The following is a 26,071-nucleotide window of genomic DNA, read 5'->3' on the forward strand; positions in this document are numbered from 1 at the left end:
GCAATAGCAGGCCTGGGACATTTTAAGGTGCTACTTGAGTGGGTGGCACAATAAGTGCCACACGCCCACTGGTAGCATTTAATTTATAGACCCTGAGTATATAGTATACCAGGCTACAAAGAACTTACAAGAACATTAAATGTGAAAATCGGGTATAAGCCAGTGAAACCATGTTTATGGAATTGAGAACAAGCATGTTTGCACTGGTTAACAGTGGTAAAGTGCAATAAGTTCTAAGGCCAACATAAACAAATTCAGCAAAGGAAATGGAGAGTAAAACCAAAAGGTTTGGGGTGACCTTCTACCCATTTAGACATTCGAAAGAGGTTTATTCCTGAAAATTATTGCTGTGCACATGCACATATCTTCCAAATTTGCACACTCTCCATACCTGTTTAAATTGGGGATGCAGAATGTTTATTGCCCGACCTGTCTTGAGGAATACATTTAATTCTCTCACCTTTCTTGTTTTTGCACTTAACCACACTACTCTCATCAGGGGACTTATGTGAGCTGCTCCCTACCAGCAACCAGCACCCCTTCCCCCGTCCCAACCCTCTTCCACAAAAAAAGTATTTTCCTCCCTCCACATCGATTCAATTTCTAATAGTTTTGCTCTTTTCTTTGAGGCCTCTGTATTTTTTCTGTCTGTCTGTCTTACCTAGATTTACTGATGCTGCATCACTAGTAATTCTGTTTGGTGACTTCAGCCTTTACACAGTATGTTGTACAATTGTTTGGGACCAGAAACCCCACATGTGCCATACTCCAAGAAAATATTCATACAGAAATGTCTGTAGCCAAACACTAGTCTTTATTCACATACAAGTGGATAAGGAGGAGACTTGAAATTTATGCTTTCAGTTACAGGGAAATCAAACCCAAAATACCCACTGAACCATGGTTATCTGGATAGTCTGATCACATTAGATGCCAGGCACTTTGGGTGAGAACACATTCAATCCTCACTCAAACACTTATAGCCCTCTGTCACTACTTGTTTCTAAGGTACTTTGATGTCTTTGTTCCTCACTTTGTGTTTGAGGAATCTCTGCCCCCTACCCCAATAGCCATTCAGTAACCTTGTTACCCATATTTGTAGAGCACACTATCACCTGAGATGGTATCCTGGTGCAGAGCTGGTCTCTGTGCAGAGACCCGCCTAGGGAAAAGCCAGGTTTTCAGCTTCTTACGGAACTCCAGAAGAGAGAAAGAGGCTCTAATGTGAAGTGAGAGGTTATTTCACACTTTAGGAGCGATGTAGGATGGATCTGTTTTTGTGCACGTGCAGGATGTGTGCAGTTAGGTGTCCAGCACATTTATTGGGATGGTGGAAGAAGATGTGACTGTTCAGGTAGGCAGGGTCTATGTTGTGTAGTGCCTTGAAGGTGTGAATGAGGAGTAAGAATTGAGTGCGTTTGTGTTTCGGGAGACAGCAGATCTCCCTGAGATGTATTGCAATGTGCGTTCTGCTTCATAGTTAAGGGTGAGCTAGGATGCAGTGTTCTGTGTGTTTTAAAATCGTCTGCTGATTTGCCTCACTTATTCTGGCATAGAGGGTGTGTGATGTTTTTTTGGGAGTTGTTAGGGGGCCATTTAAAGATTTTCCTCAGCATCTTCAGGGTGTGGAAGCAGGATGCTGTAACGGTATTAACTTGAGTGCTCATGTCCAGTCTGCTCTCCAAGATGATCCCGAGGTTCCTGGTGTGGGTTGTGGAGGAAGATACAAGCCAGCCAGCCACAAGGTGGTGTCACATGTTAATACTTCTGTCTTGTCACTGTTGAGGTTGAGTCATTTGAATTTCATCCAGTGAGCGACTTCTGCCATGCAGGTGGTGATATTGTTCCTTGTGTTGTGGGTCTTGTCCAAGATTGAAATTGAGTGTCATCGGAATAGGAGAGGATGTTGATGTTGTTGGACAGGTGTGTCCTACTATCCCTGATGACAATAAGCAATGAGTTTGTAGCAGACAAATGTTAGCTAGTAGGAGGGACTGATCCTCCTGTCTCTCATGAGGAGCCACCAAAATAAAAGTCTGGCATAGCTTGAGCCTTTGGAAGGTATGCATATGGCAGGGACTTAGTTGATTGGCACGACTTGGATGCCCACATCCTGACCAATGGAGCACTGCTTCAACTTACTCTGTCTAGTCCACTGAGGCTGGTATCCCTAACAAGTGGCAACGTATAACAGTGTCACACACATATTGCTACCTATAATTCTTTGGGCTTGGGGCCCCACTCTAACTCCTTTTTTTTTCTCTGCGGCTTGTGAAGGTGGTCTTTGGACACAGGTCACCTTGGGTTATCTAACCACTGGTGTCTGAGACCTAGCCTGGTGCTAAACCATTCAGCACTTAGGTCTCTTGGGCCCAAGTCCTTTGGTCTTCTGGCGTCCATCCCTTCCTCAAAGAGTCACCTGGCAAAGCTTTGATGCACCCATATGAGATCTTCTTGTTACATTCCACTATGTTATGGGTGCAGAGCTGAGGCTCGTCAATAATACAATTCTGGCAACTCACCTGCAAATTCCCCTCTCAAAATCGTTTCTGCTCTGGAAAACTTCAGAACACTCAGGCACTCCCTGACCAATCAGGCAGATGCAGACACTGCCACTCATTAAGACTAGTCCCAGGCACAACTGGCAATGTCATCATATCTTCCCAACAGTACAGACTTTTCCCCCAGTTTCTGGGCCCAAAGTTCCTGCAGAAGCACCACACAAGCACAATCAATGTATAATTTGGGCACCATGCTCACAATTTTGCAATTTGTCTGGAATTTTAGGGAAACGGTTTCCACACTTTGCCAGCCACTCGGTTCCAACTTCAAACCAGCTCCACTCATCTTAGTGGCAATATGAAGGACTTAAAAAGTTTGGTAACTTTAAAGGGCCAGCACAGTTGTCTTTTTTCTGGACATGACTCACCCGCATGATGTAAGGGCTGCGGCAAGGAAGAGGAATGGATTGGTAATGGAGATGCTAATCTTATGGGGATCCTCCATTTGTTTTGAAATTCTCTATTGTTATAAGGAACCATGACTATGGCGAGTGATACTCAGATAACCTGTACTGAAAAATTAACCTTGCTCTCTTTCCTTTTTCATGGGATGGTGGCAGTCTTAAGGGAGTTATACACAATCTCCTTTTTTGGCAACACAGTTCTGTTGAGTTGCAAATGTAACTGCATTGTCTGTGGTATCTATTGTTGTATTAGTATGTTTACTTTTCCCTTGATAAAATATTGGTCTAAATCAGTAATGTTGTCTCTTTCAGTATGTGGACATTGCAGTTATTTCCAGTGGGAATTGGTAAGGTGAGTATAATACCAGAAAGGATTACAATGACCCAAATCTCAGGAGGTGATGCTCCTACTGGGCTCCACCAAGGAAGGAGGCTTAAAGATACAGGGGGTGCTCTGGCCCTAGGGTCAGCAGATCTACAAGCTTTTCCTAAAGTGGCTCATGCTGGTGGAAGCTGTACACCTAGTCCATGTGCCACCGTTTCTCCAATTTTATGACCCAGGGGATAATTGCATAGCTTTCCAATTACTGTATCACGAAAATGGGTTTGTACCCACAGTATTGTGTAATATGACTGTGTCCATGTTAAGTATAGGGGCTGCAGTGGAGGTAAAACAACAACTGAACATTACAATAGCACAACTGTAATACAAAGCAAGAACATTCCAACAAAACACACCAATACACCAATGAACAACATAACAGCAACACAGCAATAAAACACACCACCACTGTACCACTGTATTTGTTAGTTGTTTTTTTATACCACCTTCATTGAGTTTTAACAATATGCATTACAAGCAGTATTAGAGGTATTACCAATATATCAGCAAAACACATACAACATGCAAAATGATAGCCCTATACATTGTAGTCGGATTTCATAACAGTCTGGAAGTACATAATTTGTAAAACACACAACCAAACGAACCTTGAAACTCACATGGAATAGAAACAGAGGTAAAGTTATACACTACTGTTTGTGAAACACCCACAGGAGTGATGGGCATGAAGGGGCGTGGTGGGGGGTGAGCCAGGAGATCTTCCTGAGATATGTTTTGATGTGCGTTCGGCTTCAGAGGTTAAGGATGAGCCTGGATGCAGTGTTCTGGGTGGTTTAATGTCCTCTGGTGAATTGCCTCACATATTCCGGCGGGGGGATGTGCCACCGTAAACATGCATATCACAGTTAAGTACATGTGTATCTAATCAGACAGTCCCCTCATCATCATCAGGGGGGTTCTGAAGGGTGGTCAGAAATGCATCTCATTCCACCGCAATGGGACATTCACATAAGTCCTGTATTTCTTCACTGCCAAATGCATCCACCTCCGCCGTGCCCCACTGGATCGTCACACTCTGCCAATACATCACACCAGGCAATGCTGAGGCCTTCCAGCTCATGGCGATCAGCCGCTTAACGAGCAACAGTGCCATGTCTATGAACCAATTTGTGGTTCTATCCAGTTTAAGTTGCTTGGGAAGGTCCAGCAAGCAGCTAATCATGCACTCCAAAAAACCCAGCCTGTGATACGTGCAAGTATGTTGCCCCACCAGGAGACTGGTCTGTTCAGCTAAGAGGTCAAAGACGATCAGGGCTCTATCGTGGAATATATCCCCCAATGTACCCATCCCGCTGCTTCCAAAAGTGCCAGTCCCCCCCTTACCCTTGCTTGTCCGCAGTCAACAGATGGTGCCCAGTGGGATCTTCGGAGTGTATAACTGCAATCCGGGGGCAACCTTCAGTACCCTATAGTGGCACTCATGCACCACTCGGAGGAGGGCACTTGAAGATACAGACAGTGCTAAGCCCAGCAGGAAAAGTTGCTGTACTTGCCTCAACACCCTCTGCTCTGACCACAAGCACACTTGTGCTAGATGGCGCTGAGCCATCAAACTTAGGAGCCCCCAATCCTCCACTCTCCGTTGGCAGCTGTAGTTTGGCCAGTGTTGTTCCAGGTCTCCCTTTATTCCACATGAGGCCCCTCAACTTTGTATTTAGTGTCTTAAATGTGCTACAAGGGACAAGATCGGTAAAGTGGTGAACTAGTGCAGGAGCCTCGGAAGCATAACCATATTCGAAAGGGCAACCCAGCCCTGCAACGTCGAGGGGAAAGATCCCCGGAAAACTATTAGTAATCATAAGGAAGAGATTGCCCTCTCCAGATTACCATCTAGGATATCCTGAGTCATATGATGCATATCTGTACCGAAATATTGAAAGGTGTGTTGCTTCCACCAGACAACATATTCACCAATAGTTATGGGATGCAGAAGGCAGTCCAGGAGGAGTGGAAAAATACAGGTTTTATGCCAATTTACTCCGAGGCCCAATGCAGCCTTAAAGTCCTCCAGTCTACAGGTGATACCACCAATGCCACCATGTATATCACTGATGTATACAGAAACATCATCCGCATACAGTGTTATGGCATGTGTGATGCCACCAACTGGTGTGTCCCAGTCTTGCCCAGTTTGCCAAAGCCACTGCACAAGAGGCTCCACAGCCAGCCCAAAGAGCAGCAGGTAAATCGGAAAACCCAGACGCATGCCCCTGCCCACTGGTGTAGGGGCAGAGATACATTGGCTATCTGGACGCTTGTCGAAGGAGTTGTGTAAAGCAATCTTCTCATTCACAGCATCCTGTCCTCAATACATATTTTATTGTAAGGCCACAAACATATAGCCCAAGTCCGAGGTATTGAATGCCTTCCCCAGGTCTAAAACCAGGCACACTGCATGTGGCCACCATTATGGGGCCTCCATTAGCAATCGGTGCAACATACAGACATTGAGAGTCGTGGATATGCCCAGTATGAATCTATTTTGGTCGGGGTGGACCAGTCCCGACATCTGCCCCAAACGAGTTGCAAGACGCTTATTAAGTATTTTATAATCACTGCCCATCAGAGACAACAGTCTGCAAGAAGATACCTCTAGGGAGTCCCGACCTACTTCAGGAGTGAAACTAGCAGCGCTTCACGCATAAATGGGGGCAAATACCCCATATCAATAGCATTATTATAAACCTTGGGGACCAATAGGGCTTTATACGTTTTATAAAAATTCAACCGGCAGCCCATCTATGCCCAGAATTTTACAAGTGGGCAAGTCCTGAATTGCACAGCGAATTTCTCGCTCCATGACAGGACCATTCATCGCCACTCTCCCCTCTGGAGGGATCACTGACAACATGACGGCAGCTAAAGAGTCCTGAATACTTGATTGTTGCTGCACTGACACTCGATTGTACAGTGCCCGACAATGTGCACAGAAATCATCATGCATTGCCCCTTGAGTGATGGCACCCGATGTTGGGGAAAGGCGGATGGTGGTTATCAGCTTCACGTCCGTTGCACACCGCAAAAGCCATGTGTAGTAAGCTGGCTTTCTATTTAGTGTACACAAAAGGGGGTACACTACGCAGAAACTCCAGCCAACCCTTATTGGCTTACAGGGGCTTGCTTTAACAATCCCAAAGGGCTCTTTTAGTGATAGTGTGGGTGAGCAGCTTTGGGCTTTTCCGAAGGGAGAGTCGATGCATTTGTTGTACACACATGGTCAATACATTAGACACACAATCAAGAAGAAATCCAAGACCAATTTAGAAAAATAAAACAGTATTTCATATAGTTTTAGGCACCAAAATCTTCAAGATCAGGTAAATACATTAAGCGTTATCGTTTTTAAAAACAATACAGTGAAAAAAAAAAGAGCTGTCAGATTTGAGGTGCGAGTCTTGAATGCAGTAATGTTATCTTATGGAAGGAAAAGACTTGTACTGCATACAGTATTTTGCAAATGGTTGTAGAGGGTACCCTTTAATACCAACTTGGGCCAAGGTCCAAAGTACCACCAGCATCTTGGGTTTACCTGCCCTGGTGTGTCCCGGTGCAGAGGTGCTGGTCTCGATGGTAGCCTCAAGCGTGGTTAGCTGCCAAAGTTTAAAGGGACCTATCAAAATAGCATAGTCTCTAAAGAGGGACCTGGTGTCAAGTCCGGTGGAACCTCAAGGGGGGGCTTAGCTTGTGGGGACTCATAGGCCAAGGGGACAAAGCCAGAAGTCGTGTACTTTGACTGTGGGGCTTGGGTGTAGAGGTGCCAGATAGCAGGCTACTTAACTTTGTAGGCTCTTGCGGTCCTCGGAAGATCTGCAGATGAGGGAAAAGAAAAACAGTAGAGCCACTTCCTTTGTGGATCTCATCTGTCCAGAAGTCCCTTGTTGTGTAGGTACATTTTAGTGGCAGTTGTGTCAAGACTGGACACAAACAAGCCTTGGTAGGCGCAGGTGCCCTGGTTGTCAGGGTATTTGGGCGGGGAAGCTCTTGGAGGTTCTAGCATATCAAAGCTTGCTATAGAGTTGTGGCTGACCCCCTAGAGCCTCAGGGACCTCCTCCTGTTGTACTGCTCATTCAGTGGGCCCAATGACCAATAACACGGGTTACCAGGCAGATGCTATTGGTGTCTGCAGATGCGGGGGATAGCTCCTCCCCACCAAGGGAGATGCTGCTTGGTTGTTTATGTGGTGAGTGGTCCTCCATAGGCTTGGAAGGTTGCACAGCTTTTGGACGAGTCGGTCGGTGCAATTGTCAAGTTTCCAGTAGCAAGTCAGGGTTTGGCACCAAATTGTGGTTAAGTCCTCTGTTCTCACAGTGACTGCTCTCCTTTGGCCTTCTTTGGTTCCCAGTAGACAAATCTGAGTTCCTGGTATCGAGGAGGCCTGTGAATATTGTATTTAGAGGCGTTAAAGGGAATATGGGGCAGTAGCCAATTTACTACTTACCCCTGAGATGACTACACCCCCTATATTATGACTTCATATAAGGAGCAGGCATAACCCTAACCCAGAGTTCCTAGTTTCACCATTTGCAGGGTGAGGCCCTTTCTTGTCTGTCCACTTCAGGTGACCCACCTTAGGAGTATGCCTAGCAATGTAAGTGCAACATTCCTACTGACTAGTTAATCTTCCTGTCTGCTCTTGTGCCAAATGGGCCCCAGGACAGAGAGTGGCATTCCCCAGGACTAGGGGAAGCTGGGGTCGCATATCAAAGGTGGCAAAGGCTTTGATGCCTCTGGCCTTGAAATGCTAAATGCTGTATCACTAGCCATCCTGCTGGAGGAGGGGTGAACACCTTCCTGCCAGAGCAGGCACTGTTCCTGACCTCTGAGAGCTCTCCCTGGAGGGGGTCAGAAACTTGTCTGTGGTGGCAGGCTGGAAGATACCAGTCAGCCAGCACACTAGGTACTGATACGTTTTCAAAGGGAACCTCTAAGGTGACTCTGGGTGCATGTCATAATAAATCTGTTACTGGTAACTGTACAGATTTATTAAGACAAGGTGTTTGATACCAAACATCATTAGTTTCAGTAAGTCCAGTGTTTAATTTGTAAATAAAAATATGCTGGTGCCCAAAGCACTCCCTTAAACACGTGGCTGCTGCAATTAAATTTGCGACTATAGAATACTTAAGCAGCGTAACCCTAAAGCCATCTTGGGCCTCTTTAATCCATTTACATCTACTCCCTGTCCCTTCACTCACTCTTTTTTTGTTGTTTGTTTTTTTTGTTTTTTTGATCCTCATTTATCTTCCAAATTTCCCTCATGTGACCGATAGGGGGGGGGGGGGGGGGTGCAGCGAAGGTTCTCACCCAACTGCTCACTACCCATCCCTGGCCTCGTCACCCCTGTCCGGGACAGAATTTCCACCTAAACTCTAGTGAGGAAAGTAGAGGGAAGGATATAATTATAGGATCATGTCTTACCTATTTCTACCTCCCTGCTTCCCAACCATTGCTCCAGCGGATTCCAAAATCTAATCCTCTTACAAACTTTGTGACAGTCAAGCTTGTGATAGTAAATTAGAGAATTTTTCCATTTGACAAAAGTAGGGGGAACAGAGCTGATCCATTTCCTACAAATCTCCATTCTTGCCACAAGCATCATATAAAACAACAGTTTAGCTCCTTCTCTACCTAACTTCTGTGTCTCATATGAACAGCCAAACATCACTATCAAAGGTCTTACCTGTGGGCTTGAGGGACGTATCTTATTAATTGCATCACCCACCTCTTGCCAAAACTTACGAAGTATAGGACAGTCAACAAACATATGTAGATCGTCAGCTGATGCAAAACCACACTTCTTACACCTCACCACATTATCTTGTCTCAGCCTGTACAGTTGTTTGGGAGTCCAGAAGGCTCTGTGGATAGAAAATAAATGATTTCTCCTTAATGCAGCGGGTTTAACAGTGTTATACATAAGTGTAGTAGATACTTGCCAAAGGTCTTCAAGCTGCGGCTCCAGCAAGCACTCCCTCCAGATTTCTTCTGGGAGGTTAAATTCCCCATCCACAATATCCATCATCAGCCAATACCATCTCGCCACTTCTTTCTTTATCGGAATGTCCAGCTGCATCTGGTCCACCAGTCCATTAGTACTTACCACTTCCTCTGTCACTTTCCCAACCCAGGACTTCATCTGAAGGTATTTAAACTTAGACAGCCCTCCTCCTACCTTGATATTAAGGTTATCAAAGTCCTTAAGTTCACCATTATAACAAAGATATTTCCATTGCAAAAAACCTGCCTCTTTCATGGGAATAGCCAGGGAGTCTTTAGTCCACTCCGGGGAGCCAGGAGAGTCCCAAATTGGCGCATACTCATTATAATATGACAACTTCGTGATCTTCCTCACCTCAAACCACAGCACTGCCCAATCATATAATATCTTAAATCGATTTTTTTTTTTAAACTTCGGATCCCCGAACTTATACAAAAAACTTATCTGGACCTCCTGACCTTCCATCATAGCAGTTAACACCTGCCCCAGCTCAGAACGGTGTAATGCAGTGGTTCCCAACCTTTTGACTTCTGTGGACCCCCACTTTAACATTAATGGAACCCAGGGACCCCCACTGAATCATCATGGGTATCCGGGGACCCCCGCCTGAGTCATTACTAGAAGCCGGGGACCTAATTTGTCAATATTTGTTAATATTTTTACATTTTCTAGGTTCTCGCGGACCCCCTAATAAGGCTTTGCGGACCCCCAGGGGTCCCCGGACCACAGGTTGGGAACCACTGGTGTAATGCATAAAAACTCTGCCTTACATTTTTTAACAGATTGGCCCATGCATTGTACTGTATATCAGGGGCTGCCAGACCACCTTTTTCTTTCTTTCTCTTAAGCTTTTTCCATGATATACGAACCCCTTTCGATGCCCAAATAAAACTGCAAATTTTCCCCTGCAATTTATTTAAAGCAACCTTGTTAAACAATAAAAGTTAATTTAGGGACAATCGCCAGTTTTACCATGTTAATCCGACCTATTATAGTTAGAGGAAGATTTAGCCATTTTCTCAGTAAAAGATCCACCTCCCTCATAACCCGAGCAAGATTTGTTTCCGCCATTTTACTTATATCATGTGTCACCGTGATCCCCAAATATTTAACCTCTTTTTTCGATTCACTACATCGTCATTTAGTTCCATATTCCATGCCATAATTTCGGCCTTTTGATTGTTAACTGCATAACCAGAAATCCCCCCAAAATCCTCAGTTAATTCTTGTGGAACTGGTTTAGCCTGGCTTAGGTTCACTGTATAGATCATTAGATCATACGCATATAAAGAGACCTTATCCTTCACTCACTCTTGCAGCTTTCTGCTTTCTCCCTTTGTGATGCTTTTTTGTCTTTCTCCGCCTTTCCCATATGTGTATTTTGCTCGCAGTAAATGCATGATGCAGAAAAATAAGTGTTAGCCCTCAAAAATAAGTGTGGATGCCCCCCACCAGAAAACACCTGCTCAAATTAAGCACTGAGTAAATCCATCATGTAGCTGGGTAACTCGTAATGATCAGTGGCCAGTACATGTCCATAAGATGGCTTCCTAATCAATTGCAGTTTCTTAGCAATGGAGGTAGACATCACAGGGGCATATCTGCTCATGCAGATATGTCATAACATATAATATAATGCACCCTGCCTTAAAGCTTTAAAGCCTGCTATAGGGGTGACTTACATATAGTACACACTGTGTCTGGGAGCATGGCACACAGGGTGTGTGCCATGTTGTGTTTTCACAATTGTTCGCTCCATTTCACGCAGTATGCAATGGCAGTCTGCATATGTTAGGGTGTGGGTCCCCTAGGGTAGCACAATACATTCTGCAGCCCTAAGAGACCTTCTTTAGTACCCATGCACTGGGTACCATTGGTACTATTTACGAGAGACTTAAGGGGTGCTAATGTCATTGCCAGTTGGCGTACAATTGAGCATTTCTCTGTTTTAGAGGAAAGAGCACTGGCACTGGGGACCTGGTTAGCAGCGACCCAGTACACTTTCAGTCAAAAAGCATCTGTACTACGGCAAAAAGTGGGGATCACCATGAAAAAAAGAGTCAATTTCCTACATCATGCCAAAAGGTGAATCTGTTTGTTCCCCTCCTCATGTTGCTTCATCTGATATCTCTGTAGTCAATACACCACAAGGATTCAAGGAGGCGGGCATGATGGTAGCCCTACGTGGAAATATAATTCCACTTGTGGAGTAGGCAGATTTCTGGAACTCCATGCCATGCGTGTGTCATGAAAGAGATTTCACTGACCCTAACACAATTGGTGAACTTGATAATATATGATGGGGTGTAAGGGAGAGTCGTGGGGACATTGCCACTGAAAGTCATACCTTCTCCTTCTAGGTGAAGCATTTAGGAAAACAGGTGCCCAGTGAAGAGGAAACTCCCGATAATCCCTTGGAAATGGAAGAGGCAAGAGCGATTCCCATTGGCTCAAGGAGTCGGACCTGAGGGAATCAAAAACATATTGTGAGCCCTTTGAAGGGGCCTGTGTGGAGCTTGGCGCTTTCGCCTTCGATGAGGTAGACGCAGAGGAGAGAGTGGGCGTGGAGCTGGGGGTAGTGTTCATTAATACCGGCCGAGGAGACACTGAGGAGGAGACAGCGCCTCTCCTAGAAGAAACCCAGCAGTTCACCGAAGCGCAGACCAAAGCGCAGACCCAGAGAAGTCCCGCAGGAGCAACCCAAAGGAAGGAGGAGACCAAAGAGGCCCCAGACAACCTCTACCAGTGGGAAGGATGCCGTTCGACCTGTTGCCCCGCGTGGCTCAGCCAGGTGCTGCAAAGTTCTGGGGCAAGGGAGGGAAGTAAGCTGAGGAAATTGCGGGCGGGAGGGCCGGGACACAACAAAAAAAGTAAATAAAACTCCTGAGTGGCTGAAAAGGAACTGTCGGGATACAAAGACTTCCTTTAAAGCGTTCATCCTGTATCATTTCTTTTCTAATTTCTGGTATTTGTTCCGCCACCCGACTAGTAGTCAAACACACTTTACCCTCAAAATGCTAGTATGCTCTATTTCCATCCTGGCATAAATTTACTAGTTGGGAAATGTCGATCTCCCTTAAAGAATTGTGGAAGAAAATTATGTTCCATTAATAATTATTTACTAATACACTGAAGTACCTTTATATATTGTGGTAGTGGTAGCAGTGTAAACATGCCTGAAGAGCAGTGGCCCGGAACCGGAAATACGCTCTAAGGAGAAAAAAGCAAAGACATATTATAAGAGACTCTTCTCCAAAATTGAAAAATAGAGAATAACAGTTAGAACACCACCCTAGAGTAGCCGTGTGTGTCCTAATTCCGCTCATTTGTTACAGCGTACAATGCAGAATTCCAGCTAAATTCAGTAACCTGCGCATGGCAGGATTATCTTTATATTGGAGCATGCAAGAGTTGCTTTGCCGTGCGCTGGGGAGCGTAACAAGATTTGCCGGCCGCTAGGTAGAGCATGCGAGATTTGCAGCCCGCTAGTGTGGCTTCCGGCCACCACTGAGCCTTCTGCCACCATTTTTGTAACGCTGGTGAGCTTGAGCGGCTGAATCTCGAGCAGAATCTCCACTCGAGAAGCATCTAAATCTACTTGAAAATATATTTTTGAGTCAATATTCTACTCCAATGGACCATTCAGGTTGTTTTTAGTGTGAGAAGCACTTTTTTATTTTACTTCTTTTTTCAACAAGAAAAAGGTGCCCGCCATCTTGTGGCTCCAAGCCACGAACTTTTTGAGTTGAGTTATGCATTTTGGTTTGTTTTTTTATGTTGTCTTTTTGTGGCTCATGATGCTGCAGTCCTGTTATTGCATTGGTCTTTTGAGTTCCTTTCTGCTTTCGTTGTGGTGTAGCATTGTTTTGTTTCATTATTGTAGTTTTATGTTATTGTTGTGTAGCTTCATTTATAGACTACTAGAAATAATGCTATGTTTGCTGCCAAATGCAGTGCAGCAAAATAATTACCACTGTCAAAGACTCACAAGTACCTTGGACCCTGTTGCCATTTCTTCTCCTCAAATTAATGTACCTTTAAAATACCATATGGCACAAACGCATGGCATTGACCATTCATCAGAACAGCAGTTCCAATGCTCCTTTATGTGATTTGGCCACTGATGTCTTTTGATAAGACACTTGCTAGGTCTGGCAGAGTTTACTTATAGGCAGCTCTAGCTCACTGCATGCCAGCGGAGGAGGCCCGTGGTTTATGGTGTCTCTTTTTAAGGCACAAGACAACCTCTGGGGGTATGCGCCATTTATAAAGTCTGGCTAACATACCAAAGCCACCAAGGTTAACACAGAGAGAGACAACAGTTTAGTCCACGTCAGTCACTGGTTGTTGTAAGTGCTTGTTAGTAAATGTTATCCATGGCACAAGTTTCGCCATTACACAGGCATACAGGCATTTTCATCAATGCAGCTGTCAGATGCGTCTGACTGGGGAAGGGCATCTTGCTTTTTATTATTGCACAAATTACTAGACACAGACTTTTGTATTGTTTTCTTTCACTCGACAAACTTTTCCTAAAAACCGTTAAGGTAATTTGATTGGGGGCATTTTATTTCATTTTAATACCTTTTAAAACAAATTTCACTGAGGTATTTCTGTATTAGGCACAAGGCACTTCAATTTACTGGAGGGGACTTCCCGTCTCACCAGTTAGGGCAAGCAGATACCATTTCTGAGCGAGTCACGCTCTAGTCTTCCCACGAGAAGACTACTTAAACACCAATGGCAGTGCGACTAAGCAGGACTTTGACAAACTTTTTTTTAAAACCATTAAGGTAATTTGATTGGGGGCATTTTTTCATTTTAATACCTTTTTAACAAATTTCACAGAGGTATTTTCTGTATTAGGCAGAAGGCAATTTACTTTGATGGAGGGAGCTTCCTGACTCGCCAGTTAGAGTGAGCGGACACCATTTTTAGGTCGAGCCTAGACAGAGCGCGTGCGCTGTCTGCAAGACCTTTTGGAAGGGGTATAGGCATTTGCTCCCGCCTGCTGCTGCCTGCCACTTACAATAGGTTAAAGTCAGTGTCGCTCTTGTTGTGCTGCCTCCTAACTGGTCTGGCAGCCGATAGGTCACTTCCTGTACTTGGCTGAGGAGCACGGCCAAGTACAGTTCAATTACACCTGGAATGTTTTTCTGTTGCTTGGATGGACTATTTTTCTTTGTTTCCTTCCTCTCATGTTTGCCAGTAAGCACTTGTGTTCATGCGTGTGGTTCGTTCTCCGAGTTTGACCATCACTTGGTCCTTACTTTAATCAGTAATTACAAGTAGTTGTGTTGTGCATGTTTTGTACTCTTTTTTGTTGCTTTATATCACATGAAATCGACCCAGGAATGAATCCTCAACATGCCTATCATGGCACAGTAGGAGAGCCCATACTACAATATTCACTACACTCGGAAAAACTCACCCCATAATGCTTAGCAGACATTCCTTTTACAACACATTTTTGCCCATAACACAGCCTGTGGTGGTCCTAGGGCAATGGGACCACCACCAAATCTTTCAGAACAATGTGCTCTTTCTGTTCAGGCCATCTTGTGGGTCACACTAGGTGAGAGGGGGCCCAAAAATCCACCATTCAGTGCATATTTAAATTCTCTCTTAGTAGAAACCTTTATTTTTACAGCTGAGGGGAGTTCGTGTTATAAGGATCTCGTTTGTAATAGTATTCTGATAGTCCTGCTCTGCCTGCAAATGTGCTTTGCTCTCAAGGGCTGAAGGGTGATAATTGCTACAAAGCACTATTAACTCAGTTGGCTTGACAGGGACATCTAGTCACCACCAGTGGTACTGCACCTTCTGCTGTTGACTCTACAGGGACGTCTAGTAACGACCTGTGGCACTGCACCCTTGTGCCACTGACTCCACAGTTAAATGATATTTGAAAGGCCTGTTAGGCCTGAAAATGTGTAAAACACTATGCCCCCAAGGGGCTCATTATATGGTTACACTGCAATGTTTTTTTTATCATTCTTGTTTATGTGATTATGCCCCCTAGGGACTGAATATATGTTTACATTACCATGTTTCTTCCAAATGCTATTTTTACTGTGGTGCTCTGTAGGGGCTGTTCAGACCATTACAGTCTAATGCCAATTGTATGAAGGAATGCACAAACACAGATTATTTTTGATAAAGGTTTAGGGCCAGATGTATGAATCTGGCCCATTGCGATTTGGTAATTGCGATTTTTAAGAAATCGCAATTACCGACTCGCAAAGGGCCATGTATCACATTTGCGATTCGGTAATTGCGATTTCTTAAAAATCGTGAATGCAATTACCGAATCGCAAATTGCGATACTGACCCCATTTTTTGCATTTCCTAAATTGCGATTTCTGAAACAGAAATCACAATTTGGGAAATGCAAAGGGCCAGGGTGCTGGGGGCCTAAGGCCTCCTCTCCTGCACCCCCATTTTTTTTTTTTCCATGTAAAGTACACACATGCCAAAAGGGCATGTGTGCTTTACATATTAAATTTAAAAATGCAGTTTTACTGCATTTCTAAATTTTGCACCAGGTTACCACGTGGTTGCAGACAATGGTATTTTGCATGTGCAAAATACCATTCTGCGAAAAATCGCAATTTGCGGTTTTTGCAGAATTGCCTTGCGACCTGGATTTTGCGAATCGCAAATTACGATTCGCAAAATCCAGGTCGCAACGCAGAAAATCGAAATTTTTGCGATTTTCATTTTGTGGTCTGCGAATGCCTTTGATGCATTGCAGACCACGATTTTGCACTCGCAAACGGCCGATTTCGCAGTTTGCGAGTGCAAAATCATTTGATACATCTGGCCCTTAATGTGCTGCATGGATAAATATTTATAAGGTCCCAAATGCAAGGTTGTCATTATCATTTACAACATCAACAGCTCTAACTTTTGCTAATGCGAGACGTATTGCATTGCAAATGCTTGTTAAGTGAGTCGCGCTCCAGTCTTCTCACAAGGAGACTACTTAAACACTAATGGAAGTGCGAGTATGCAGTGGATGCGCCGATGGTGTGCCAAAGACAAGCCCATCTGCACCCATCAGCGCCTAGAAGGTACTATGAGCCAGGACCCCTGCCTGTTTGATGTCTTGCTCAATGGAGGTGCTGATCTGCATTAATACATTATGGCCCCGATTTATGGTGGCCTAGTGCCATTCCAACGCCACATTAGCGTAATTTTTTTTACGCTGATGTGGTATTGGAAGGGCAGAAATGCTGCGCCATATTTATATTAATAGTTTTTTAAGCTAATCCTGCAAAGCGCCAGACTAGCGTCATAAATGATGATGCTAGTCCACCTGACTACGTTAAGGGGGTGCTAAGCGGCGCAAGAAAAGTGGCGCTATACTAGGTGCAGCGCCAAATTTCATAAATCTGGGCAGAGGTAAGCAAACCTGCTGTAACCTCTTGGATCCAGAAGTAAACTTAGGCCCATATTTATACTTATTTTTAGCCGCATGTGTGCTGTTTTTTTAAGAAAAATTGGTGTAAACTTAGAAAATACAATTGTATTTTGTAAGTTTGCGCTGCTTTTGTGTCAATAAATTACGCAAATGCGGTGTTAAAAAAGGCATAATTATGGGCCTTAGACTCTCATTGCTGTAATTACTGCAACTTCATCTGTTGGGGTGTGGGGATCAGCCAATAAGACCACAACAGTGCTCAGAGTATGCTGTAAACTCCCTGGAGTGTTTTCTAAGTAATGCCTGGTTGTTCGTCAAGCACAAACATGAGTTTTTAGAATCTTACACCCCCCGTCTAGTATTTTTGTCCGAGACTTGGTTGGAGGAAACTACTGACCCTGATGTGGTTTTGGCCTTGCCTGCTGGCTATGCCATTAGCAGACTCAACAGGGTGGGCAAACCCGGTGGTGGTCTAGCAATAGTGTTCTGCATCTCATTGAGAATAACATGTGAACCCACCAATATATCAGACTGTGAGGCTCTCTCCTTAAGATGTAAGCTCACAGACAGCTGCATCTTTTATGGGCTTGTAATCTGTAGGCCCCCCGGACCCAAGGCCAGGTTTTAGGATTCCATGTGCAACCATATTGATATTAGTGCTCAATATCCCAACTACAGTATATTAGGGGACTTCAGCTTTCATTTGGAGGATCCAAATGACAAAGACTCAGGTCAGTTACTGGAATTGTTGAATTGTTTTAAGTTGGAGCAGAGACTGCAAACTGCCACGCACATAGCAGGCCACACTTTGGACAGTATCTTTTATAATGTTCCCAATCTGAGGGGGGACACTGTATTACCTATATTAAGGCCAGATCACATGGCAGTTCAGTTTAGCATTATTTTCCCGAGATGACCACGATAGAGAAGAGTAAAATCATTTGATTATGGAACAAGACACAAAAGGGAGATCTGGTTGAGTGCTTAACAGCACCAAAGCCTGATCTAATTAGCAACCCTAACATTGCAGCTGCAAGTTATCATAAATGGATAAGCGAAGCAGTTCCAAAAAAAAGTGCAGTTGAAAAACTAAAACCTTATAGGAAAAGACCTTCTGCCCCTTAGTTTTCCTCAGCATGTAAACATAAGAAAGCTTCGAGGCGCGACTACAGTGAGATAGGCGGAGGCATATATAGAGGGGTGATTTGCGAATATAAAAAACTCATTATAGCTGACAAAACCAATTGAGAAAATTAGAGCAACCTCAAAATCTTCTACAAAACTTTTTAAAGTTCATTCCCTTCGAGTGCTACTCTTCCTCTTGGCTCCAACCCCCCCCGCCAGGCATTTTGTGAAGGGACTTTGATTCTCCTCATTTCCTACCATACTTAAGTGTAGAACCTCCATCTATCACTTCAAAGAAGCCAAAACTGTGCAAGTTTCCTCTTCTGACCACTGATTGGCTATACTAAATCAGGTGCCCCTTTGGATCCTTGTCCACTTAAGTTAGTGCAAGATCTGACAGACAGTCTTGCCGCAGTCCTTACGATTCTGCTGGATATAATCCTCTCAACAAAGTGCCTTTCCATCAGACTGGAAGAAGACTTCCATTTTGCCATTGTTAAAAAAACCTTCACTGGATCCCAAGGAGGAACCTACGCCCAATTTCACATCTACCATACGCTGCTAAATTACTGGAAAAACATCCTAATACTTGTTTGTCAGGCTATTTAGGAGAGAACCATCTCTTGGACAATGCATAACACTGTTTCAGATCAGGCTATAGCACCGAGATTGCACTGATAGCTGTCTCAGAAGAGATCAGAATCATCGAAGATGCCGGAGGGAAAGCTGCGGTGGTCCCTTTGGACCTTTCTGCGGCTTGCGACACGGTAAGCCATGTTGTGCTGCTGGATCGCTTGTCTGATGTTATTATCACTGTCTTGGTGCATGACATTATCTCATCATTTTAGAGGGATAGGGAGCAGACTGGTGCATTTGGCAATTTCAACTATAAATCCTTCTCCTGTGGTGTCCCTCAGGAATCATCGCTTAGCCTTACGCTTTTTAATATATATGTCGCCCCTCTGGCTAAGCTGATCCACTCCTTCAGTTTCACCACGGTAGCATAAGCAGATGATACCCAGATCATGGTTTCAATCTCAAGTAATATGGAGAAGGTCACCGACAGATTTAATGAATGCATGAGCGTCATTGTCAACTAGATGACAGCTAGTTGTCTGAAGTTAAAATTAGACAAAACAGAGGTCCTCATTTTCGGGAAGGAGACCAATTTTTCGAACAACTCTTGGTGGCCGAAGAATTTTGGTTCCCTCGCTGAGCCAGTCCCCAAGGTACAGCACCTCAGAGTAATTTTTTATGCTTATCTGCCCTTTAAGGAGCAGATTTAAAAACGTACATCTTCCTGCCTTACAATGCTAGGATCCCTGAGGAAGGTGCTGCCTTTCATTATTTTCCAGCTGCAAAAGACGGTGGTCCTATTATTGTAACACCCTTTACTTGGCCATCAAACAGGTGGCACTCAAAAAGCTCCAAACGGTGCAGAATGTGCTGCCCGCCTCCTTAAAAAACTACCAAAACATATGTTGGTGTCTAACATTCTGGTGGAGCTTCACTGGCTGCCTGTACAAAAGAAAGTTGCCTTTAAGGCACTCTACCTGGCAAGCAAAACCTCGAGCAGTACAGGACCTGACTACCTCACAAGGACATTTAGGTGGTATGAACCAAGCAGAAGATTAAGATCTGCCTTCTCCCATCTAGTCTACGTGTCCAGGATTAGGGAAGTTTCCTGGGGCGGCTGTAACTTTGTGTGATGTGATTTTGTGTATTCCACCTGCCAGCTCGGGAATAGTTTGCCATTATGCATCAAAAGTCAGCTGAATCTGCTTAGCTTTCACATACAGTTAAAATCTCAGCTGTTTTCTCTCACGTCATAATTCCATTGCCTTGGTCAGTCTGTTGAAGGTCCTTCTAGCGCCAAAACGCCTCTGGGTATTTGGGCGCTCAAGAAATCTCAAATCAAATCATTATTGAAAAATGTCTTTAAATTTAATACTGTCAAAGAAGTATTTTTACTGCAATGCTTGGATGGTGAAGGATGCATTCATTGTCCTTGTATGCAAACAGGTGTGAGAGTAGCTCTGGCCAGAACTTATGCTTCCTGCATGCTTAGTGTGATATTTATGGATACCACAACCTCAGATATGAATATTGTCTGCTGCTGGTTTTATTCATGTTAGCTTTATTCCTGCACTTTCACCCTATTCTGGGTCAGTGTGCTGTCCAGGTGTCTCCCTATCCCAGCTCTTGTGAATCCTGGACAATATTAAGGAGAAATCTTATGCATCTGGCAGTGTGCAACAGCTATATTGGAGGGACATCTTTTTGGAGGTAGTCCCTGTCACCTGTTTACTTCAGATGAGTGGCTGCTCCAATCCGGAGAAGAACCTGAGTGTACTAAGATTAACAGCCTAAGCACTCCCCACCACCATACCTTATAATGTGATATATTCAGGGTTTGTTCATTCCATGCCAGACAGACAGATTCATTTGACTCTTTGAACAGGAGAAGATGAATCAGGAGCTACCTCTCCCTTCCTTCCAGTGAAGGCAAACAAAGGGTTTCATCTCTTACAAGGGGTAGTAGCCCTTTCACTCAAAGTCTCTGGAAAGAGCCACTTCATCCTTATCAGGAAATAGGCAGTCAAAGATGAGTTGCTTTTTGAGGGAAGAAGAAACCCAATCTCACAATATCATCAGAAGCTAATAAGTGCCAGAGACTTGGCTGTGGATGAGCCACCCTCCTTAGCACTATGTCATAGTGCCACTTCAGAAATTCACAAAGACTTTACTGTAGACAAGACACCTAGCTCCCTCAGCACACTTTTGTAAGGTACACTTAAAAAATTCGTAGAGGCCTGCCAGTGGATGAGTCACTGTCCTCAAGTCCTTTTCCGCAGGTGCCACTCCAGAAGCCCCAAAGATTTGCATGTGAATGTACCAACCTCCTCAGCACGCTTTTGTGACGCACCACTCAAGAAGTCCCAAAGAGTTTCTTGTCAATGATCCACCGTTAACACACCATCTCATGAGGCCTACTCTATTTGGGAAAGGTTGGTATTCTGTTACCATTACTGAACTCAACGAGCTACAGGTACATGGGGCTTCTCATTGCTGCTGAATGAATTTGCTCTACAACTTCTAAGCCTTCACTCATCTATGCCTCCTCTGCTATAATCTGCATCCCACGAACATAAGAAGGAAGTGCACAGTTTCTCCTTTTAGGAGCAATCAATCTGATCTCATTCTCGGATTAGGGCAGCAATATTACATTAAGGAAAAGGGGAAGCAGGCTTCAACCCATCTTAAATGTCTATGATAACACATTTCCATTCATACAGAAGCTCAAGATGCTTACGTAGGCTCAGGTGGTGATAGCTGTTCAAAACATTAACAGGCTGAACTGTATCACTCTTTAGGATGCCTACTTAAATCTACCCATAAAAGGAGGACTACAGGATGTATTGTTGTATCATAATAATAAACTATTACCAGTAGAGAACACTGCAACAGTTTCAGCACCACCCCACTGGTCTTAGCCAAGGTACTGAGCACAAAGGGTGCGTTTCTGCTTTTGCTGTCCATACCAGCTAAATTTCACATGAGATCCCTAGTAAATGAGAATGCAGAGAACACTATTGGTCTGACACTGGAGACATTAGGTTTGGTTTTAAGTGAACTACTCCAAATCCTCTTTGTGAAAAGTGAAACTACTGGGTTTACAGGTATAAGAAATTGTGTTGTTGGCTGAGGAGGGTGTTAACCCTTCTCAATCAACAGATTTAGGCCTATATTTATACCTTTTCACGCAAAACTGTGCAAACGCAATTTTGCTTCAAAAAGAATAGTGCTGGCTTGCGTCATTACAGAGCGCCAGCCGGGCGCTACATTTATGGAATGCTGTAAGCCGGCGCAAAAGGTGGGCTATCGTGAAAAACAATTACGTTAGCTGTGTGGGGGTGGCAGTATAGGAGAAGGGAGTTTTGCACCAAAAAATGATGTTAGGCTGGTTAGAGGCAAAAAAAATGCCTCTAACCAGCCTTGCGTAATTTTCTGATGCAAAACCATCCATACCACATGACTCCTGTCTTGGAAAAGATAGGAGTCATGCCCACCATCCCAATGGCCAGCACAGGGGACCAGTGTCTCCTGAGCATGGCCGTTGCACCCCGTGCCATGCAGGGGGCCCCAAGTTGGGCCCCAATGGCACTTTAATTTATAAAATAAAATACTTACCTATACTTACCCTACTTACCTGGGATGGGTGTTCAACCATGGAAATGGATCCACAGGTCCCCTAATGCCTGGTCTGACCCAGCCGTTAAATAAGGGGGCCAAGCAAGCTTTCCACCATTATTGAGCCCCTTCTCCCAACCGTGCGTCATTTTAGCATGGGGGGATAAATATGGGGCTATGGGGTTAGCACCATTTTTTAGATGGGAAAGCCTACCTTGCATCTCATTGACGCAAGGTAGGTTCACACATCCAAAAAATGGTGCAAACTCCAATATTTTGACGATAGACATGTCTAGCGTCAAAATATAAATATGGAGTTAAGTTTGCAATGAATTTGCGTTAAAAAAATGATGCAAATTTGGCGCAAACATAGTATAAATATGCCCCTTAAGCCTTGTCAGGGTGAACCACAAAAGTTACTAAATTAAACTGTGCTTAATAAACCTGTGGTAGCTTGGCAGAAAGGCAGTCGGGCTTAAATTAGAGGCAATGTGTAAAGTATTTATGCAGCAGTCAAACAGTAATAAAATGAAAACACAAGAATAATCACATACTAATTTAGAAAAATAGAGAAACGTAATACTTTATTTGACATGTAAACGACAAAAATCCAATTGTAGAAATGAAGTTATGAATTTTTTTATTTTAATGTAAAAAATAGTACAAAAAAAGAACAAAGTGCCAACCACGCCATCTGGTCGTGCAAGACCGGAGCAAGGTGCACAGTTGAGGCCAACCGCAATGGAGCACAATTTGGATATTCAGAGTGTATTGGGCCCAGTCGAAGAAAAATATCTGAGAAGAAAATATAAAATAAAAAGAAAATATAAATCTTCACAACTTTGTTGCCATAGTATTTCAGGCATGGGGATGTTAATAATAAAAATAGAGTTGTTACACCAATCTCTAATTTGCGTTCTTAATTTTCGGCCCTCAGATTATGTGCCCTCTTGTTTTCGGTGATTTAAATCGCGGGGCCATTGATGACAGTAACTACCAGAAGTCTTGTGACTCAACATACTACTTAAGCATTCTCAATATGGAACAACATGTGTTCGCTCCTACTCACAAAAAGGGCCACCCATTGGACCAAGTCGGTCAATCAATTACATTTGACTGATTTAACTGTTTCTCACTGTATCTGGTTAGATCATTTCTTTATCAGATTTTCTCTTGGGGGCCACACTGTAAATTTAGCAGATCTTGTATGACGAAACATTCATACAATTGGTCCTGTGTGAACTTAGAATATTTTGAAACTCACATATAGCTTCTATGCCAGTTTTGAACCATGATGTTCATTCTACAGAAAAGGAAATGGCCTGCTGGCTATTTAAAACTAGAAGCACTTATGCTCCCGTACCTATATCTAAAGTACTTAGACACCACCATTCTTTCAAGTGGTTCACAGAGGGATTTAAAAGAGGCAAATTAGAATTACAGCAAGCAGAGCACAAATGGCGCATAGATCATGCGTGAGAAATAAAGATAATTTTCAAAAAGTATTTGAAGGACCATAAAGCCTTATTATTCCAAGCGGAGTCCACGTTCTTCACAAATAAAACCTTTCAATCTACAAAGAAGTCAAATTAAGTCCCAGATTTAAGAGGGCCTAGCGCCATTTCAATGCCACCTTAGCATCGGTTTTTTTACGCTAATGTGGCGTTGGAAGGCCAAAAACACAGTGCCATATTTACAAAGTGGCGCAATGCTTGCATTACGCTATTTTGTAACCCCTTGCGCCACATTATGCCTGCGCCAGGCATAATGTATGCATGGGGGCATTCCGGTGCTAGGGGGGCCGAAAAAAATGGAGTAAAGAACTCTTAGAGATATCAGTAGAATAAAGGGATATCTTTCCTCATCAAACTGGAAAGTGACAGTTCTCCTGCCCTGAAAATGACTTCACATCCATTACAGGGACTTCTGGTCCCCCCTAATATGCGAGCGAGCCAAGCTTAAAACTTGAGCATATGCAAGGGATGTGTACCTATTTTGACAGAAGATTGATAGAAAGGGTCATAGAGGAATGCAATATTTATCATCAAAATGGAAGAATCGGCTCTTTAGCCCTACGAAGACTGTTTTAAAAAATACAGAATCCGAGGGTATCGGGTCATAACTGTGTTATTTAACGTTACCTACTTACTCACTTTTAGGACGTGAATCAGAATGTCACGGTGCAAGATGCTTATGAGTTACACCCCAGATACATATGCATTGTCATCAAATATGGTGCTGAACTAAGACACCTGTTCACATATCAAAACATCCGATGCTGGGGATTCAACCTCCGACAAATACAATACCGTTTTTAATCTTTCTTGGATCAATAGATTTTTCTGATCATCTGCATATGTTATGGAAATCAAAAATGGATACAATTTTGTGAACATATGAATAGCCTTGTGTAAGAGGCGGGACTGGTTTGTAGTGGGTCCCAAAGGTACTTACACCTTATACCAGGTCCAGTTATCCCTTATTAGTGAAATGTAGTCAGTATCTAGAAGCCAGGCTGTCTAAGAGTAGCTGTAGCTGAACAGCCAAGGCTTATCTAGGAGACATGCAAAGCTCTTGCAATACCACTGTAGTCACACAGTACTTACACACATGAAAGAAAATACTCAGTGTTACAAAAATAAAGATACTTTATATTTAGTGAAACAATGCCAAAAATACCTTAGAGACAATACTCCCTTAGGAGGTAAGTAATATACACAGTATATACACTAGAATGCAGAAAAAGCTGTAAAAACAGAAAACAGTGCTAATAGTGAAAATCACAATAGGTTGCAATGGGCCTAGAGGGAACACAAACCATATACTAAAATAGTGGAATGCTAAAGGCGGTCTCCCACCTAGGCAAGTATAGTGTGTAGAGGAACGCTGGGGGTGTAAGAAAACACCAACGGTTAGTAATAGAACCCACCCCAGAGCCCAGAAAAACTGGAGTAAATCACAGTAAGTTTCCTAGAACACACAAGAAGTCGTGACACATGCAAAGCCCACAGTTAGCAGAAAATAGAACGGCCCGGGACCAGGAGGGACCTGGTGGCCTCTACCCCTCAGAAGACCAGGCAGCCTGCACAGGAGTCCCACAGCACAGCGACAAAGAAGGTGCAAATGGAGGCCCACGCAGCACGACACAAAGGGATCCCACGCCTCCGGAGAACCACTCAGGAAGCCGTGCATCGCAGGAAGGAGTGCTGGCGGCTGGAGCTGTGCTGTGCACAAAGAACTTCGTGGAAGGTTGCACACAACTGCAAATCAGTGGGTGCACGAGGGTACTGTCTTGCATGGGGAGGCAAGCTCTTACCTCCACCAAAGTTGGACAGCTGGATCTTAAAGCCTTTGGGACTACTTTAGTCCATGACCCGTGTTGCTGGATCCACCCACTTCGTCAGGAGAGGGGACCAACGCCACCGGTCATCACTGCAGAGGGGTGCCTGCTGAAGCAGGGAAGTGACTCCTTCACTTCAAGGGAGATTCCTTCGGTTCTTCTGGTGGAGGCTGAAGACAGGCAGTCCTCGGAGGATGCACAACCTGGAAACGGTTGCAGTTGCTGGCAGGAGCTGAAGATACTATGTTGCAGAAGTCGTCTTTGCTTCTTTGTTGCAGTTTGTAGAGTTCATGGAGGGTCCAGATGCAGTTCCGTCGGTAGAAGATGAAGTAAAGAATGCAGAGGATTCCTGCTGGAGTCTTGCAATCCGAATCTGAGGAAACACCCAGAGGGGAGACCCTAAATAGCCCTGGATTCAAGTTAGCCTGCCTGATGAAGGGTGATACCCTGAAACCAGTCCCAGGATGCTTGTTTCCAGTCCAGGGAGGACCTGGTCTAGCAGTTCGGGCTGGACTGTTCCCATGGGGAACAGGGTCAAGACTGATTTGCATATGGCTGGGTCTAAACTGGGGTGACGTGGTAAGCAAAATAACAATGGATTAAACCCAGATCTGTGACTGGGGGT

The 26,071-nt window shown here is 44.0% G+C and overlaps 1 protein-coding gene across 1 annotated transcript in view; it reads left to right on the forward strand.

Moving 5' to 3' along the window:
- Positions 1-26,071, forward strand: part of LOC138293608 (adhesive plaque matrix protein 2-like) — a 562,975-nt gene that overhangs the window by 505,245 nt on the left and 31,659 nt on the right. Inside the window, exon 15 of the mRNA XM_069232882.1 lies at positions 3,278-3,317. Coding sequence (XP_069088983.1) covers positions 3,278-3,316 — 39 coding nt within the window. The 3' untranslated portion in view covers position 3,317. The remainder of the gene's footprint in view (positions 1-3,277; positions 3,318-26,071) is intronic.

Source organism: Pleurodeles waltl, chromosome 4_2 (assembly GCF_031143425.1).
Source record: "Pleurodeles waltl isolate 20211129_DDA chromosome 4_2, aPleWal1.hap1.20221129, whole genome shotgun sequence".
Taxonomy (NCBI): Eukaryota; Metazoa; Chordata; class Amphibia; order Caudata; family Salamandridae; genus Pleurodeles; species Pleurodeles waltl.